Consider the following 19241-nt stretch of genomic DNA (forward strand, 5'->3'; position numbering starts at 1 on the left):
AAAAAAAAAAAAAAAAAAAAAAAAAATCAGCCTGATGCTCCAGAGGTTAAGTCAGAAAAGTGTCAGTAGAACACTATTGTATCATACATGAAGCTGTGTGCTTATATTTCCTAATACAAACATGCATTTAGCAAATTAAATTAAAAACCAGCATTAGTAGATTTAACCCCATTTTTCATTTGCTAAGTGTCATATTATAAGATTAGGAACCCCTTCTACACACTTCAGGTATTCAGTTATATGGGATAAATAATCTCGATTAGTGATCGAATATCTTTAATAATGTTATTGATGCCTCCGGGCTTGCCACTATTTAGAAATGCTGTAGACCGCTATATGTTGTTTCATTAATGATCCTTATTTTACTGGAATGTCAGATATCGATTTAGTGATAATTGATGTGTAAGAGATAATATTTAAGTAGGAAGAAGTTATTTACCTGGAAGAAAAAAATTGAAAAGCTATTTTTTTTTGGTGACCATTTACTGCTGTATTGGAAATTTTTAAAAATTGTGCTAACATATTTCAAGGCAGGTAATAATCTGAAGAAAACAAATCTAATTCAAACCCCACAGGTAACACTCTTTAACTTTTGTTAAAGATGTTTTGCATGACGTAAACTGGATAACAGATAATTCTAATGGAGTGCCAAGAGTCTGGAGAGATAGCATGCTTTTCTACTTGACAAGACCACCATGGTGGGAAGGCTAATTAACAGGAAGTAGAAGTATTTTGGGGGGAAAAAGAGGTTTTTCTGCCTTCCAGGAAACTTCAGTTGCTATGTTATGAATTTGGTCTCTCCTGTGTCTACTTGTATTTTTAAAGAAATGATACTTCTGGGAGAAAGGATAAGATGTTTCTGTAGCACTAAGCTAATTCATCCTTTGGGATTGGATGGCACAGTATGCAACAGGGGAGCATGTGTTCTGAATCTGATTGGGTTCAAATCCATCTTTTACAACTGGTGTAGTGAGGTCTCAGGTCTGCTAACCTCTGAGAATCAGGATCTTGCAGGGAAAGGAAGATATTTTGGGGACCTAACTTGTGCGGTGGCCATAGGAATAAAGGAGACAATCGATGTACAATATGCAGCACAAGGATTTCATAGTAAGCACTCAGTTAATATTAGACCATTTTATTCTTATTCATTACTACATATTCAATAATTTCCCAGATTTTAGCAAGATGCATGCATCAGGGGCAGAGTACATGGAAGGAATAATCTGAATGGAAGAGAAAAGAAATCATATATGAAAAATTAGTTGGTGCTTTAGTTGCAATACCGTGTATGGGCAAAATTGCCCTGCAACTTCTTTTGGATAATTAATGTCTCATGAGCTCAGAGCACAAAAGGTCAACCTGTTAGGTCACTTCATGGAAGAGAATGTGTGAATAATTTTGAATGAAACTTTACAATCGACATGGCTCTCTTTTCCAAGAAAAAAACCACAGAGCAGTGTCTTGAGAGAGAACAAGCACTCACCAATGAGTACAAGTTCAAGATCTGTTAGAAAGGGCCGGGAGATGCCTGCTAAACCTGCGTTCCATCATATCACTATCCTATGGTGACAGACAATTTTCAGAAAATTCATTCAATAAAATTCTTATAATAGAAATAAATTAATTCGGTATTATGAACTGATGTACTGAAAGAAAAAAAAATGTTCAGCTATGATGCCATACAAAGTACAACTTGGAATAGGTACGAGTTTTGCATGTACCTTACACTAAATAGTCTACTAATCTCCTGAAGTGTCACTATTAAGTCTTTAATAAATTCAATTTAAATAGGAACTGACTTGGACATTCATCTCTTTTTAACTTGTTTGATTGGTTTACCTGATCAAAAATAGATGTCCTAGAATTAAATTTCCCAAATGAGCAAGATTCAGAAAAACATCCAAAATTGATACTGGGTGAATCGAAACTTTTTTAAAGGTAGGGTGGTTTTTCCTCTAATATCTAGGTTTATGCTTCGTTTCACAGTTAGAATGATAACTGAAGTTAAGAATAAGAGAGAAAGGTTGTGGTATGAAAAAATTATCATATAACTGAGATACAGAATTGACTAGTAATTTACTTAAAACTTAGACTTTACTCAAAATTAGAAACAATTTTTAATTACTTTCTAAATTAGATGGGTTTAAAAGCACCTACCATAGTGTCTCACCAGATAAAGCACTCAATGAATGTCAGATTAAATTTTAGTGGAATAAAATGAGTTCTTGACAGTGCCTAACAGTAGTTCCAGGTTTTTATTTTACAGTCCTTGTTTGTGACAATTAATCCTACTGAATTCAACATTTACATAGTTTTTCCTTCCTCTGACCCAGTCCAGGATCCCAATAAAGAAAGCAAGCAATAAGCCATTGGTAAGAAAGATTAAGCAATATATATGACTTTGGTATCTGCCTAGGAAATAAATTAAAATAGACTGAGGCAAAAGAGCACAGGTTCTAAGAATAAGTAGCCCATAGTATCCTTTTATTTAAAAGATTCTATATGTGAACATCATGGACAGATATAACAAACACACTTTATCAATGACACATTCATAATCAACACATAAAAATCAAATGACAATTCAATTTCATTTCCCAAACTAAGAATCAATCAAACCGAGAGCGTTCTCACTTCTAATATTCATATTAATTCACTCTGAAAAATTACTAGTGATTAATAAACAAAAACAAAGGCTGGTGGGGCCCAGTTAGGACGGGAACATGGACTGTATTTCTACAATATACTCCTTGTGATAGAAAATTCTTGAAGAAACTTCACTTGCATGCGAACCTAATACACTGACAGTAGTAATGTCATGAGATGTTTGGCCAAGAGACCAAAAAGCTAACACACTGGAAACTTGACAAGCTGGGAAGCCAAACAGAAGGATAATTAATCACAGTTTAGAGAAACCATTGGATGGTTAGCATCCTGTTGCTAGGTACTGTTTCTGGCAACAGATCTCACATCTTAAAGAACTAGAACATTTTACTTTTTAAAATAGTTTATTTTCCAGATTAATTCATTATTTGTTTGTCAACTTTTGGGTCTCTCAACTATCTATATACCTATGGACTTACAGAATATCTACTTTATAGAAATGAATTATATTGACTAGATGTCAATATGTATGATAGCCCACTAAAATAAAAGTTTACACTCACCATGTAGTAAATGATAGAGTTTGCATAGGGTCATATAATAAGCCAATCAGAGAACGAAAGATGCCTTTAGTGAAGTGCCTATTGCAGCTGAACAAGGAAATACAAAATATATTTGAGGTTGATTAAAATATGAAAGTAAATTTAGGTATGAAAATATCTTTACTCTGTAAATGCTTAAATAGGATTGGTACTAAAGAAAATATCTATGATAAAGACAAATGTAAGAAACTTTTGACATTTTATACATATTACATGAGTATTAAAGCTGTTTGGATTTGCTATCAATTGGGTTGTCTCTAACGTATCATTAGTTGAACTTTAAAAATAATAACAAGGAATATCAGACCAATGGAGAAAAAGAAAACTGGATTGGTTGTTGTAAGAGCAGTTATTTATCAACTTTGTGCTCCTCACAAATACCCTCAACATTTAATTGACTGAACTTATCTACCTTTGCTGAAACTCTCAGCCTGATTTTGGCTCCTTTTGCTGATGAGTACAAGTGTGTCCTAAGGACAGTTCTCAACTTCCAAACAGGACCATGTATGTAGGCAGTTAAAATATAACAGGAACTACTCACAGTCCTGTTCTTTTTTTTTTTTTTTTTTTTTTGTCTTATCACTTTTTTCCCCAAAGCATTAATTTTAGGTTGATTTTTCCCCCTCCATATTAAAATGCTTGCTGGCAGACTTCCTGGTTTAAAGTGAGATGTTTTTCAACATTTCCCCCTCTCTTTTTTTCCCTTTCCAATAACTTGATTGAGATCTTACACTCTTTCTTTCCTCTTCCATGGCCAGTACAAGATGCAAATTTCTAGCAGAGAAGAAGTGGAGATGGGTTAGGGAGTGGGAGGAGGCTGAGTGTTCTGTACTGGGTGGGAAGAGGGGGAGGGAAGGCGGAAACAGAGGGGGAGCTCAGCCGCAGAGCTGGCAAATCAGATCATGGACTGGGGGAAATAATATTGCACCAACTATCTCTTTACTCATAGGGACGAACTAGGCTGTTGTCCTGTCCGTCCCTGTCAACACTTTTGTAAGTAATTGTTCCTGATTAGTGATGCATGAATTGAAAATAAACTAATGAAATTTAGAAAGCATAGTTTAGTCTTCCAAATATAGGTAGATGCAGTAATTCATTTGGTCTTTTACTTTTCTCTTATGAGGATACTAACTTTTAGTTAATTCCAGATGTGGTCAATTTATAAGAATCAAACGAAATCACCCTCAAACTGTGGCTTACTTGATGTTTGGATGACAAAACTAATACATCATTCACTAGATTTATTATTATATTTTTACATACAAATGTTCATCACAGTTTCAGAGTTTGAAAATATTTTCAATAACTAGCCTGACGATCCATGTCATGTCATTGCCCTGGCCATTTAAATATTCCTTTGCCATGATTTGTAAATTTGTTTTACAGATTAACTGAAAGATATGAAGACAAGCACACTCATAAACACATGAATGATCCAATAAACAGGCACAAACAAAGTCCTACTGATTTAGGCAAAAGCATTATTTCTTCCTTGTTGAAGGTATCAGCATATGCTACATCTTATGTTGCACAAGTGTACTCATTAAATATTATGAAATGTACAGCAGCCGGGAAGCTCTAACTAGCTAGTCAAAGTCACTCATACCTGTGTGTTCATATTTATGTCGCAGAAGGGAACTGCTTTTCTGGAATGTCCTTGTCACATAAGTCACAGCATACATGCCACTCTCTGTCTTCTTGATCTTCTTTCGAGACAGACAGGAATCGGAGTCTGTCATGTCATCTAGGCCTGACATGTAGTCTTGTGCTCCATCAAGCAATTCTCCCTGTGATATAATCACATAGTTCAACACAGTCTTTTTCTCTTTGTGTTTACACACAAACAACTCTGCATACGCTGACATTTGGAGAACCTAAAAAATGTTCGCTATTATCGATCTCGTTTTTAAAGAAGTTACTTTGCCTGAACAATATATGAAGCCTCACACTTCAGAAAAATATCAACCTTCTCCGCCCTCGATGGTAGAGCTTACTATTTTTCAAGGACAGAAATGGTCAACCCTGAAGGTGGAAAAAAACATATATTTTTTAAAAAATCCTTCTTTTTTATGCAGGAAATATTCATGGGTGAACACTCACCATCAGCATTTGTAAATTTTCCAGCATGCTTTACTTTAGAAATGATCTGTAGCTGTAGAAACTCCATTTTAATTGAATTTTATATTTAGGTACAAAAATGTTATTATATGCAATCTATTTAAATGTACTGTCTACCAACTAAAAGCCTCAAGCTATATTTTTATATTTAATTTTCTAATTGAAATAGGGAATATTAATAACACTTTTATCAATGTTCTATCTATGTTAAAACAGCCTTCAGCATTGAGCAATAATGAATGTGGATCAGTAAATTATTAAATTTCTTGATATTTATTTTGTCTTGATCCAAAGGAGTGCAAACTTGCATGATAACATACATTTCCATTTGCTAGCCCACAGTTCAGTTTCTTCGACTACGTTTGCACTAATTAATATTAGAGAAGATTAATAGGCTTAAATACATTTACAAAGAGGGCAGATGTACTGTAAATTGGAATACTGGAACAAGCTGTACAGAGGTGTACTGCCACTTACGCTCTTGTTTTGCAAACAGGGATTAGATTGCATAATGCTAAAACGTACCTGCTTTTGTATTTGAAAATCCATAATTATTCAGTAGTTTGAAGAATAGGTAAGAAGTCATGTGGAATGTACAAAATATTTTTAAATGCTCTTCAAAATACTCATTATAATATGCTATATGTCAAATTTATTTATATGTTACTTACAAGTTGCAAACATCTTTAAAAGAATGTGAGTGTTTACTTAACTTTTAGGACCTAGGGTAAGTCCTTCCAAGTATTGTTATCCATGTACATTTGTAAAAGCAGGTGAGTCATCTAAATAAATCTCAAAAAAAAAAAAAAAAAGTAAAAAAGTTTATAAAAAAGCAATGTGCTTACAGAGCACTGTGTTTACTGTTTCATCTATTTGCTTTCTAGCCCACTCAGTTTTAGGTTTCACTTTTTTTTTTTTTTAAGTCTCTCCTATTTCTACTGATATTTTTCACTGAGATTTTTTCCTTTGTGCACATAATCTACTAATTTTTTAATGTCTGTGGTGCATGGGATCAAACCTAGGGCATCACACCTAGTAGATAAGAGCTCTACCACTGATCTACATCCCTAGTCCAACTATAATTTTCATTTTCTTTCTTCAGAGCAAAAAGAACATGTCTTGTCTCAGTACCTGAAATCCTTGCTTCCGCTGGTACTTTCTCCTTTGCTGCATCTCAGCAAAGGTAGCTGCTCCAGTTGGGGTAGGTATAGGCCATATGTGGTAGGAAGCTCATCTGATCCAGCCCTGGGTATGGTCGTAGCCCAGGGATACTGGTCTGGACTGGCGGCATGAAAGTGCAGGGGGAAATGCGCTTTGTGGTGGAAGGGCTGTATATAAAGGTTGGCACTGAATGGGTTCATGCCGAACACTGGGTTAGTGCTTTTGTTGTCCAGGTTATTTGAATTTGAAAACTCCTTCTTGATAAAAGTCAAGTTCAGAGGCTCATCTGAGTTTTCAGATGATGAAGAAAACACTGTTATGGTCTAAATTTATGCTACTAGCTTTGTTTTGTTCCTTTGTGGCTATAATACTTTTGGGTTCCTTCATTTGTTTTGGTAATGACAAGTCCAAAGGCTCAGCCTGGAGCTCCTCAGAAGAGAAGCTGTTTGGAGTGTATGAACTACTGTGGGAGTTTTTAGAAGACGTGGAGAAAGATTTAAGGGAGAAGGAGTGTTACTCCTTGAGTGTCCAATTTTTCAACTGGTTTAATATTGGTAAAATGAGAAGATTTCGTTAGCCTGAGAGGAGGATCACAATTCGTCACACTGTTGTGGAGTTCTGCTATAGATGGTGATGTTATGGAGTCCATAGGCTTGACGGGAGACCTGGGTAGTAAAGAGTCTTTTGTGGGGGGTTACTATTGGGAGCTAACGGCTTGGAGTTCCTTTCCAGTGATGGTGACCTGGAATTTGAATACTGGTAGACTTTTCGTTGCTCAAACATTCCTTCACAAATTCCTGAGGAAGGCCACAGCAATGGAAAATTTTCAGCAGTTCATCAGAGTTGGGTTCCATGTTCATAGCATAGTATGCTTTGAGTACAGACATGTGGTCCTTGTATGGGTTGATGGGGCTTGTCAGTCCTTTCTCAGAAAGTACAGATGACAAGAGGAGGGCTTTATTATCAACAAATTACTCCAGCTTTGTTGGGGACTATGTTCTCAGAGGTTGCAGGACTGCCTTGATCTCTTCATTCATCTTACAAAGGTAACGTTCATGCTGATGCAAGGAATGGGGCCAGGAAAACTTTCTTTACAGAACTGGCATGAAAATGGAGTGGATATGTTGTGGTTCTCAATCATTTTATCATCGGTGACCAAATCTATTAAAGTACGTAGCTTCTCTTTCTTTATATTACTGATCTGTCTCCTTGAGTCAGTAGTCAAGCTCTGGAGGCAAGCTTTGGCTCATTGACTGTTTCTAATGTATAGTCAATAATACTTTTAGTGGCACCATTATGACTCACTACTGAAGACCGACAGGTGGAATATTAGGAGAAGTAACTCCTTGTTCCTCAGGTTGAGAACATGGGTCCTTCATGTGATAACCTTTCAACTTTGAAATCTCTTCAGCCTTGCAGTCCAATTTTTTTGTCTGGAAACCGTATTGTCCCAATCTGGAGACCTTTTGTACCTCGCTTAAATTACTATTCATTGTGGGAAATCCAAGTAAAGGGGCTTCCATCCCTACACCTAAGTGCTGCATTGGACTCTGAGCAGACGGATGAACTCCTAAAGGGCTGGTGGCTCCAAGCCACCATTCATAAAGGGACTAGTGCCACTAAACCCGTGTGTGGCCATAAGAACTTTATAGTCATTGAAGTCTAGTGGTTCTGTTTTAATTTTAAGTAAGCCCGTTTGTTCAGACATACTAAGTGGTTTTCCATTCTCCAACTTGTTTCTTAACTGAGTAATGGCTGAATTAGTAGGAGAAGAAGAAACAGAATTAGGGGAAGAACCCGTCTTGATATTATTTCTCATTCGGCCATTTACTGAGATTAAACCAATGCATTTCTTGCTGCTGATGTGTGAACTGTAGGAACCCGAATGGGAGAAGCGTTTCTTGCAGTTTGGGCACTCGTAAGGTTTTTCACCTAAAATGATAATTAAAATTAACATTACATTTCCTTGATGAGGTAACAATCGCAGTTGTCTGCTGAGACAAGAATCTGTGAAACCAAATGAAAGGAACACAATGGGGGTTCCTCTACATTCTAGTGCTTAGATTAGAATTATGTGACCATAAGCGCTTCTGGGCTTTATCTACCCTTGGACGACATAATTCAAGATGTTAGCAGTGGAAGGTGAAGGCTATCTAGGCCTTTTTCTGCTAAGATCCCAAATCTTGTCTTGCCATCGGCAGCCTCCTATTTGAACAGAGTGTCAGATTAATGTGTGGTCAATAGCACAATAAAGATGTCACAGTATTTAAAGGGAAGTGTAGCCATGGCTTTAATCAACTCTGTGGAGATTCCATTGATTCTACCAATCCAACTAGTTCTTTGAATAGCATCCAATTTGGTAATAAATGCTTGGCAGAGCTATCAAACTAGTTATAAAGAAGAAATCTCAGTGGTAGGATATGGTTCTGTGATACACAGCTCTCAGGAATCAAGGAGCATTTATCATATACAAGCTGTTATCCAAAATTCTTCACTTTTTCTTTCATGTTAGGTATCAAAATGAATGGCCTTCAGAGTTTGCAAGCTGAGATTCTTCAGGTTAGAAATACTTAATCTGGAGAAAGAATTTTAAAAGGACAAAAAAGAACCTCTATATTTAGTAATAAATCAAAGCTTTTGTAATTTTTAAGAAGAATAAGCATTCCTTTTTTTATATAAGACAGGTTATGGGTGGTCCCATAAGTCTCATGAAGGCACATATAGTTGATTAAATAAATGGGTGGTTCCAAAAAGCTACAAACAGGTCTGTGTAAATTTTAAGCAATATTTTAAAATTTCTCTTATTAAACACAATGCAAATGTGAGCGCAGGCACCTCTGCTACTCACCGCTGTGAATTCGCAGGTGTTCTTTCAGATGGTGTTTATACTTGAAGGCCTTGCCGCACTCCGTGCACTTGAACTTACGATTACCTGCTCCTTGGGTTAGCATTTGGTGCTATAAAAGGAGAAAGACTGATATCAGTTTTTTGCAGGAGGAACAAAGAAAATTTGTTACGAATATTTTTAATAGGCCTCTATTTTTCAGACAGGCCAAAAGGTTTGAGTGCATGCTTATTTATCTGCCCAGTCTTTCAGAGTTGCAATAAAAGTGATAATGTTGGTAATAAAATTGGAACAAATAAAAAAAGTGCTTTCACATGCTCATCCAAACACTTGGTTTACAATTATTTCTGTCATCTGTTTCTTTGACCCTTGAGAAGGTATAATTGTAAAGATGTTTGTGTTTCTTTGTGTTTACTGCAAGATCTAAAATCTAAAGATTCCTTGCTAGAATGCAACAATTTTGTTGAGGAGAAAAAAATGAATAGTTCCCTAATAATTCTGAATAGTCTAAAAAAATAGGGAAAGGAGAAAAAAAAAAAAAAAAAGAAAGCCTCACAAACTAAAACAAAATATTATTGAATTTTCTGAATCAGCTTAGAAGTTTATCTTATACTGAAGCAATCTAAAATTTAAAGAAGAGCAATAAGTAAATAAAATCCCCACATCAAAAACTCACAAACATCAACAACAAAAAAATGTGGACTATAAATACTTTTGTGACATGGTAAGCATGTTTAAATATTCCATTCATTGTGCTGGGAGCACATGTAAACCCTGTTTTCCTGACGTGTTGCCTATCAGATTTGATTCATTATTAAACGTAAGGGACAACATCTTGTGTTATAACTGTTTGAGCAGTTTTATCACAAGCTAGTAGGAAAGACTTCAACGGCTTTTCATTTTCCTTTTAGGTAGTGTGCAAAGGAGTAGAGACCAAAAGAAAAAAGTTTGCTGAAAAGACAAGTTAAAAGCAGTAAAGATATAATCAAACACAGCTGACCTTTTGAACAAGGGGGGAAAGAAGCAATGTGACTTAGAATTCTGGAAAAAAAAAAATACAGTCATCTACTCTGGATGCTCAAGGTAGGAGGTCAGCCTTTTTCAAGCAGCAATGACACAAAAGCCTTTTGCAAAAAGACAGCACAGAAACGGTATGACAACTGCTAGGGTGTGCTGAATCTTCCCACATTCCTAGTGAGACAGATGGTGTTACATGGGACACAGGGAGGTTTGTTCAAACAGCAGCAACCTTCAAAGATCAAGCGGAGCCCAGCCCGCCGAGCGCCATTGAGGGACCAGCGCTCATATGTTGCTGAGTTGCATAAACAAACAGCAACAGCTGCTTTGTCTCCCCCCACAGCCCTCAGAGGACTACTATAAACTTTAGTTGTGCCACTGTTAATATGATACAATCATTTTAATTTACTAATTGTAAATGCCATGAGCAAATGAGGGGACTTTTCAACACCAAAGCTACCATTCATAATGCGCCAACACAATCACACTTCTGCATGTGAAATTTAAAGCAGTTATGCTAGATAAATATCTAGACCTCCCCCCACCTTTTTTTCCCTGTAGTTTTGTGCACAGAGGCAAGGAAAGATAGACTGTTACATAAGTGAAACTATGCAAACATATTATTTTTTATAACTGAGCTTTGAAAAACATTCAGGTGACAAGCCCAATCAGATGTAAATGGAATGATTTACATGAGCTGTACTGCTAAAATAGTAAAATTCCATAATGTAGCTTTATCATCATTGTTTGATTGTGTTTGCTGATTCCTATTTTCCTTATTCAAAGAACATAAAGTACATAAGGAAAAATAAGAATTTTATGTAGAATATCATGTTTAATCATTTTTAAAACAGATATGGTATCAAGCTTATATAGGGCAATTCTAGTTCTGTAGGGCCAGTTATTGTGACTTATGATACACCACTTGTGTTACCATCTGAACACATCATAATATCAATTTGCAGAGTCAGTTCTCCCAGGAGGAAAGAAAGAGCAATTTTGCTGAAACATTTAAGGGATGCTGTGAATCAATCCTATTCAGTCATTTTAAGGATTTAAGAAGCTATGATTACCTGTGCAAAACAGAATTCTTATTTTTAAGAAAAGTAAGTCAAAAGAAGCAGACATTCTAACATGTCTAGCTACCAATGTGCTCATCAAGAAGGGATCATTTAAAATGTGCACCCAACATTTTAGTATTATTCCAATTATTATTTATATACACATATATACTATATACCTTTTTATCTTGCTTAAAACAGATTTCATAAACTAGTAGCAACTTGTAAAAATATTCCAAGTGATTGAAAGTGTTATATGACAAATAAAAGAAACACTTGTTTTACTATGACTTAGATCCTATATTAAAAAAATTCTAAGTAAAACTAGGTGAAAAATGGAATTAAAATTGCTGAGATGTTTAATAATGTATAATTAAAATGCTACAATTTCATTCACTTTTTGTGGAACATAAAAATGAAACTAAAGTCAAGTTAAAGTGCAAATAAAATTTCTAAATTAGAAATTAACACACTCATTCGATCGTGAACATAAGACTATTAAATCATATTAGAAGAGACCATCAAAAAATCATTTAGACCTCAATTAAAGCTATTACCATTAAAAGATCTGCATCTTCAAAATGCCATGAAAAATTAATAATGATTGCCAATCAAAGCAATATCGTTTCTCTAAGGGGTTATTATAGAAAGAAATCACTTAAAACCAACCCCCCACCTGATCTGTCCCTGGCTTGTGCGTCACCATATGCCGCTCGAGCTGGGTGCGGTAGGCAAACGTGTAGCTACAAAGAGGGCAGGAAAAGTTCTCCTCATTCTTCTCGTGGCGGTACTTGATGTGCTCCTTCAGTGATGTCAAGCGCTTGTAGCCCCGGTCGCAGTAGGGGCAGGTCAGCAGTTGGGCAAAAGCATCTGGAGTTCCAGGTGGCAGGTCTGTAGCCGAGAGACGAGAGAGAGAGAAGCGGGCCAAAAGGTCAGTAAATCAATGGCAGCTAATGGGCTGACTGCCCGGGATGGTATGACAGGAATCACTGCAATCTGCTCCACCAGAGTGCCATCATTGCACCCGGCCTCCTCGCACACCAGTCCCCTTGCACACCCAGGACAGACTTGTCGGAATCAGCTCACACTGCGCTTGAAAATTAATTAATTACTTAAGCTTTTTTTTGGGGGGTGGAGTGGGGATTTAAACAGCTGATAAATGAGGAAATTCTTTTTAGGTGACTGACAGCTTCTATGAGAGCTGTAGCCACATATTACTCAGAAATTCTCCTCAGTGTGAAGGAGCTTTTCAGGTGTCAGTAGAGAAGAACAAAAGGTGAGGGTCAGTGTTTCTAAACTTTTTTTTCCCTCAAAAGTAAAATATTTCAGAAAGATAGGAATACATTTAGATATTTTTATCTCTTAGAAATGGGCTCTAATTGTTCTTGTTCTTTATTGGATGTACAAATGACACAAATTTGCTGACAAAAAAATTTCACAATACCCTAAAATTACAGTTCTAATCTTTGCTCATGAAATTCCATGCCTCTGCAGCTGTTCTTCAAATTTTAAGGTAAACACCCAGGCATGTAGTGCATTTGTAATTGTAACAGCTGCAGAGGTCAGTGTAGTGGCTAAAAATGAATTACAGCCTCACCATTTTCTTCTTGCCCATTGGCCTCTGGCGTGCCAAGGCGAGACAGCTCCTCAGGGGCTTCTGGGTAAATAATGGCTGTGTCACTGCGCTGAAGGTACTCCTCGATGCTGACTGCATGGCCATCGCGTTCCTCCAGTTTTCTTTTGGCAAAGTATTCCTCAAAGTCTGATGTGCAATTTGCATTCTTAACTGAAATCATAAAAAGAAAAGTATCTTTTCAGGGCCTTCTTCCTCAGAGCCCAAGTTCATCTACATGGTTGTTGGTAGCAAATGCTGACTTGCAATAAGACCACAAATACCTGGTTTATTTGTAAGAAGTACAGAAGATGACCAGTTACTGATTACATGCTTATTATATATACAAAAGAGGATACTTTGCTTTAAGTTAAATAAGCACAGTTTATTTTTTTCTTCTTAGAATACTAGTCTGCATAATTCACAAAAAAATGAAAGAAAATTTAAGATGTTTTTAGTAAAACTTAAAAGATCTAAGATCTTTTTTCCATGACATTCTAAGATCCATAAACATGAGAGATAATATAAGCCCAAAGCTACTTTAGTGGTCTATATAAAACTTCCTTTTCTTTTAAGAAAAGTATATTTAATTTTTTATTGTCCACTAAACATCCCTAACCACAGATCCATCCGGTTGCTAAATATAAGCTTTTAACCCTCCACCCTCTGAATATCACAGACAGCCGGGAGTACATAGTCTGAGACAGATGTGAAAGGACAGATATTCCTAGAGAGATAATAATGTGGACTTTCTTTTAAACAAATCACAGAATGTGGTAGTTTACCTTTCCCTAAAATTTGAATCTTCAGCTCAGTATTTTAAGCTGCTGAAAATAAAATTAAGCTCACAGCTGATAAAAATAAAATAAAAAGTAACAGAGGGAGTTAAGAAGCTGGCAATACTGCTGTGTGATTTTGATTTGGTTTTAACTTTTGCAATTATGACTCCATTCCCATGAAATGAATTATAGTTGTAAACCAATTTTAGCAACTTGTGTCATAAGACATTGTATATTTGAAACCTCTAAGTGTGTTCCTGAAATTAGTGTGGCATAAATATCTTAGATAAATTTTTTATTCATAATACAGACTTGGAGGAGTAGCTATTACATTATTCTCTAACACTTATAGGTGAAAAAAGTGCTTTGTTATTAAAATAAATGGTAGAATCTTACTATTAGTTTTTGAGAGCAGTTTACCTTGGTTCCACTAGAGTCTTCCCCTTACTTTCTCTGCCCTAAACAATATTAATGTATTTGCCATACTAATTCTCCTTGACAAGTATGGTAGGGTGATGTTTGAATAGACAAGTCAATTTTTTTTCACTTTAATTGTCATGAACTTGTGGATTTTAGATAGGAAGAACAGACTAATTCAACGTGTCCTTAACTGAATGCCTAGTAAATGATAGGTATTGTGTGTTGCTCTGGTAAACAAAGAACATGTTTAGTCTTATCCTTTCTGGAAGCCATGAAAAAAAAATCAATACAACTGACATCATCTTGAAAATAAATACATTAAACTTGAAGAGATATTATAAAAGTTGTATGTAGGGCTGGGGATATAGCTCCGTTGGTAGAGTGCTTGCTTCACAAGCACAAGGCCCTGGGTTCAAATTCCCAGCACCGCAAAAAAAAAAAAAAAAAAAAAAAAAAAGGTTGTATGGAGGTATAAAAAGAAGCAAGAGGAATCTGGTGGGGTCTAGGAGATGAGGAAAGAGCATAAATGGAGAAAGCATGAAGTTACTCACTTGGGAAACTAGGAAAGCGGCATATGCAAGATTGTGGTGACTGCAAGGAGCATGGACATTTCAGGATCTAAAAGGACATGCTGGTGTGCAGAGTGAAAGTGGAGCCTCAGGATGCAAGGGTGGAGAAGCCAGCTGGAATTAGACCTTGCAATGGGCAATGGCCCTGTTAAGGATTTGGACTTTTATTCTAAGAGACATGGGAAGCCTTGAAAGGTATTACGCAAAGAGGATGTTTAGATAAAATTGTGGCTATTTGCTTTTTTTTTTTCAGTATTGGGTATTGAACCCAGGGGTGCTCTACCACTGAGCAATATCCCTGGCCCTTTTTATATTACTTTATTTTGAGACAGGATCTCACTAACTTGCTGAGGCTGACCTTGCACTTGCTATCCTCCTGCCTCAGTTTTCCCAAGTAGCTCGGGTTAACAGGTATGCAACACCCAAGCCCAGGTTTTAAATGACAACTTTGGCTACAGTATGAAAGGGAGTGGAAGAGAAAAGTAGATTCTGGGAAATTAGTAGGGAGGCTCCTGCCCTAAGCCAGGCAAACTGTAAAGGCTAAGTGATTGGTGATGAAGATGAAGAGAAGTAGATGGATTTGAGTGATAATAAAAAGTAAAATCCCTAAGACTTGGGGAAGGATTGAGTTTTCCAAGGTGAGAGGTGCTAAATACTTCCCTCTGGTTTAGAATTTCCAAATTTAATGGATTATTGGTGATATTCACCAAAGCAGGGCGTACTAGAATTCTAAAAAGACAGGAAACTATGGATAGATAGGTGAGGTCAAATGAAAGAAAAATGGGGAGAATTGCACTTTGTAGACTATGAAACTAAGTGCTAACAATCCTAAGTGCTGTGATCTTGAAACATCTTTTGTCACTCTACTTTCTGTTAAGATTAGTTAGAATGGCAGTTTGATTCCAAGACCTGTTTTTTTCTCAAAAATAGATTTGGAATGTACAGTAGTGGATTAAGAGATTATACCTTGAAATTTTGCTTAAATCTTTTCTTAGCTGGATTTAATAGAAGAAAAAGGACATTAGTTAAGATCTCCTTTCTTCTACTATATTCACAATGCCATGGATACTTTCCAAAGGATACTTATTGGTGGTGATTGTGATGATGTCATTTGATTTGCATCACTGAGTCCCTAGGGAGTATGCAGGAACTGCCAACTTGCATAAACTATTTGTGCATTGTTTTGAATCATTAAAATAACTTCAAATCTACCAAAAATCGACTTTTGCTTTTAGTGACAGAAGAAGGGAAACAAAATAGTGGATTCAAGATGAATGTCTTTTGAACAACTTGACTGATTTTACCAGTGAATGACCCCTTTTTCAGTGATGTGATAGTAGAAAGTTATGTAAAAGTTTCTTTTTGAATTCACACCTACTAGAATGTTGTGAAATGTTTGAGACATGATTTAGGTTTTTTGAGAACATTGTCCTACTTGATGACCTTAATATAACCTAGTAAACATGGGTGGACATATATTTAATATTCCAACTTTATTTTGATATTTCAGCAACTATTTGAGGTATCTGGCTATCTTTGCATGGATTTTCATTTGCATATGAATGTTTTCATCAGAAATGTAATCAAATGCAAATTCAATTGGATTTGCATTAATAGCCTTTGGGCTTAAAAGGGAGGAAAATTCTGATTTTTCTGGATAGGCAAACTAAACTGCATCTAGATACACTTCTGGTATTTGGAGAGGCAGTTCAATTGCTAGATCCAATTTGGCTATGCTAGATTTCTACATTGAATGTAATGGGGACAAAAGACATCAAATCATGTGTTATCTTTAAGGATCATCTTTGTTTCCTGAGCATTGAGTATATAGCCTAGAAATTAGTAGGCTCTCAGTAATCATTTATGAAATGAATGTGGAATAAATTATGTTTTAAACACCAATCTTGGTGTAAAAATCTTCGAGTAAAAGAAGGCATAATATATACTACATATATTTGAGCCATAGACTTAGACCCCAGTTCAACTGTCAATTCAGGCAATTATAGAACATTGTGGTAAGCCATATATTGGTGATTATAAATATTTATAGGAGTTAGAAAGATCTAATATAATTCATGAAAAAGATGTCACTTCAATCATTTAAGTCTATTTGCTCCATCAGGGTTTTTCTTCATGTGATATAGATATGCTATTGGTTATATATCTTATATATCTAGAGTCACTTAAGTGAGCTAGAATTGAACCTTCCCAGAGCTAGGTATAATCATCATGCATATAAGGTAGTTTTATCCCAGGATCTTTTACTATGGGTACTAGTAACATGTGGTTTTTCTGCCCAGCACTACAACCTATTCCTTTGCCTAGGAACACTCTCCACTTCCCTACTGCTGAGCTTTACAACACCCAAGGGAGCTGCTATGTTATAGCATGATCCTGCTCTCCTTGCCACAGTTGATTATGTACACCTAAAGTGAGCCAATATTAGTCCTCCATTCTTCAAACTAAAGCATTGATTAGTCCAGGAGTGGCCCATAGATTCAGTTGACTTCAGTGAATCCTTTATTATGATTTTCATACTTGTTTTCAAAAAGAATATCAAGACATTTTCCTCTCAAATGACTGCAGCTAGAAAAATGAAGGAATTGGTACTTTCCATACAGCAAAGGAAGATTTGAGAAAAGAATGAATAAAGGAGAGAAAAGAAGACAAGATGGCATGCCCTGATAGTCTATTTCCAGCTCTATTTGTTCCTGAGGTCAAACCACACCTTACAGTGGCTGTGTTGTCAACTGTCCTTAGATTCTGTAAGCCAAGAAACTTCCTTTTCTACTTTAAGCTTTGTTGTCTCTGAAAACCAAAATCACCCTAAAAGTTATAGTCCTAGAACAAATGGGATTAAATTTTGGTTACTCTCAAAATTGTTGGGAAGAATAAAACTTTGCGTTCAGAAGTTTGTAATTTTGTTTCACAAAGATCTTCAAAGATCTTGTAATACTGTGTAGTGGACACAGGAATGAGGTAGAAAATTTGCCAGAAAGTTATAGAATTCCCTGATGCATTTTTCTAGTATAAAATCAACCTCATTTTCATTCTTTCTGTAATCCTCTTCACTCCCTGGTCTCCTTGGAAGAACTGCCAAAACACACTGACAAAGGATATTTGCATGGTATTTATCATCAAACCATAACAAAAATTCACAAGAAACCTCAAGTAATTTCTTCCAACAACTTCTCCAGAGATTTTGCATTTAGTCCTAAAATTTACCCTAATATCTTGCAAATATCTCAAACTTCTCTAAACTTTTCTTTATCCAAAAAAAGAACTTCATTAATTAAAAATGCCCTCATGGCTATAGGTACTTTAATATTGGTAGATAAACTTCTATGTCCCTTCAAGTCTGAGAAACCTCTTTTTCACGGAAATATGCTAGTCACTCTTATTAGTGTTGCTTATAGTGAAACTTTCATAAATATATTTGTCTGTTTTATAAAAATATTGATATTTCTAGATAGATAATAATGATTATCAATATGAACTGACTTTAAAAATTATTGCCTAAAAAACAAGCAATGTTAGCAGAACTCTAAACAAAACAAATACTGATTGGTTTGCAAATTGAGTTGTTTTAGGCTACTACCTCAAAGATACTTAAATGTGGGATTTACTTAGTGCTTACAGATAAATTATAATATGGCACACACCTGTGATCCCAGAGACTCTGGAAGCTGAGATAGGAAAATGAGCAATTTAGTGAGATCCTGTCTTAAAATAAAATGTTAAAAATGGCTGGGGATGTAGCTCTGTGGTAAAGCATACCTAGGTTCAATCGCCAGTACTGAAAAAAAGGGAAAAGTTATTCTCCTGTGTTTCCTTTTGCTATTGATTTTCTTTATTTGTAACAAGCATATGTTTACATAGGAAAGCAAATGCTCTATTATCACTGTTTTAGTAGTCTGCATATTTTTAGTTTTCATAAAATATTGAAGAAATATGTTTGAAGATTATGTTAAACCATTTTAACAAGCGTTCCAATGGGCAAGTAATTATTTTGGAAAAGAAAAAAATTGGAGGGTCCAGAAGAGCTGTAGCAAGTATAAAGAAAAAAAAAATGAGTAGAATCATTAATCCATCCTTTGTTTAATAACTCTAATGCTACTAATGCCAGTGAGTGTGCTTGGGTTGAGACCATGATATTGACTGATAATTTCTTCCTACTTCTGTGATTTTTATTTTGGGAGGTATGCAAAGCAATGGTTGTGATTCTGTAAACACACATATAAATATATGCAGGTATAACAGGGATTATATGTACCTCTGCAGTGTCATGTGGAAATTAAGTATTGACTCATATAATCTACCTTTTACTCATTTCACTCTCTCAAGGTAGAAGAAATCCTAAATCTGGGTAACTATGTTCATCTTTTTGAAAAGTAGTCCCTTTATTAACAGTATCATAGGTGATAAGAAGTTATAGAAAATTGTTTCTAATTTT

The 19241-nt window shown here is 35.7% G+C and overlaps 2 protein-coding genes across 2 annotated transcripts in view; both read right to left on the reverse strand.

Moving 5' to 3' along the window:
• Window positions 1–8058, reverse strand: part of LOC306658566 (zinc finger E-box-binding homeobox 2-like) — a 10984-nt gene extending 2926 nt beyond the window's left edge. Inside the window, exons 1-2 of the mRNA XM_079135715.1 lie at window positions 6456–8058; window positions 4813–4993 (exon numbers count right to left, since the gene is read on the reverse strand). Of these exons, the coding sequence (XP_078991841.1) occupies window positions 4813–4993; window positions 6456–6497 (223 nt within the window). The 5' untranslated portion in view covers window positions 6498–8058. The remainder of the gene's footprint in view (window positions 1–4812; window positions 4994–6455) is intronic.
• The window catches only part of ZEB2 (zinc finger E-box binding homeobox 2), a 153203-nt gene that overhangs the window by 30673 nt on the left and 103289 nt on the right, over window positions 1–19241 (reverse strand).

This window comes from Sciurus vulgaris (assembly GCF_902686455.1).
Source record: "Sciurus vulgaris genome assembly, chromosome: 3".
In the NCBI taxonomy this organism is placed as follows: Eukaryota; Metazoa; Chordata; class Mammalia; order Rodentia; family Sciuridae; genus Sciurus; species Sciurus vulgaris.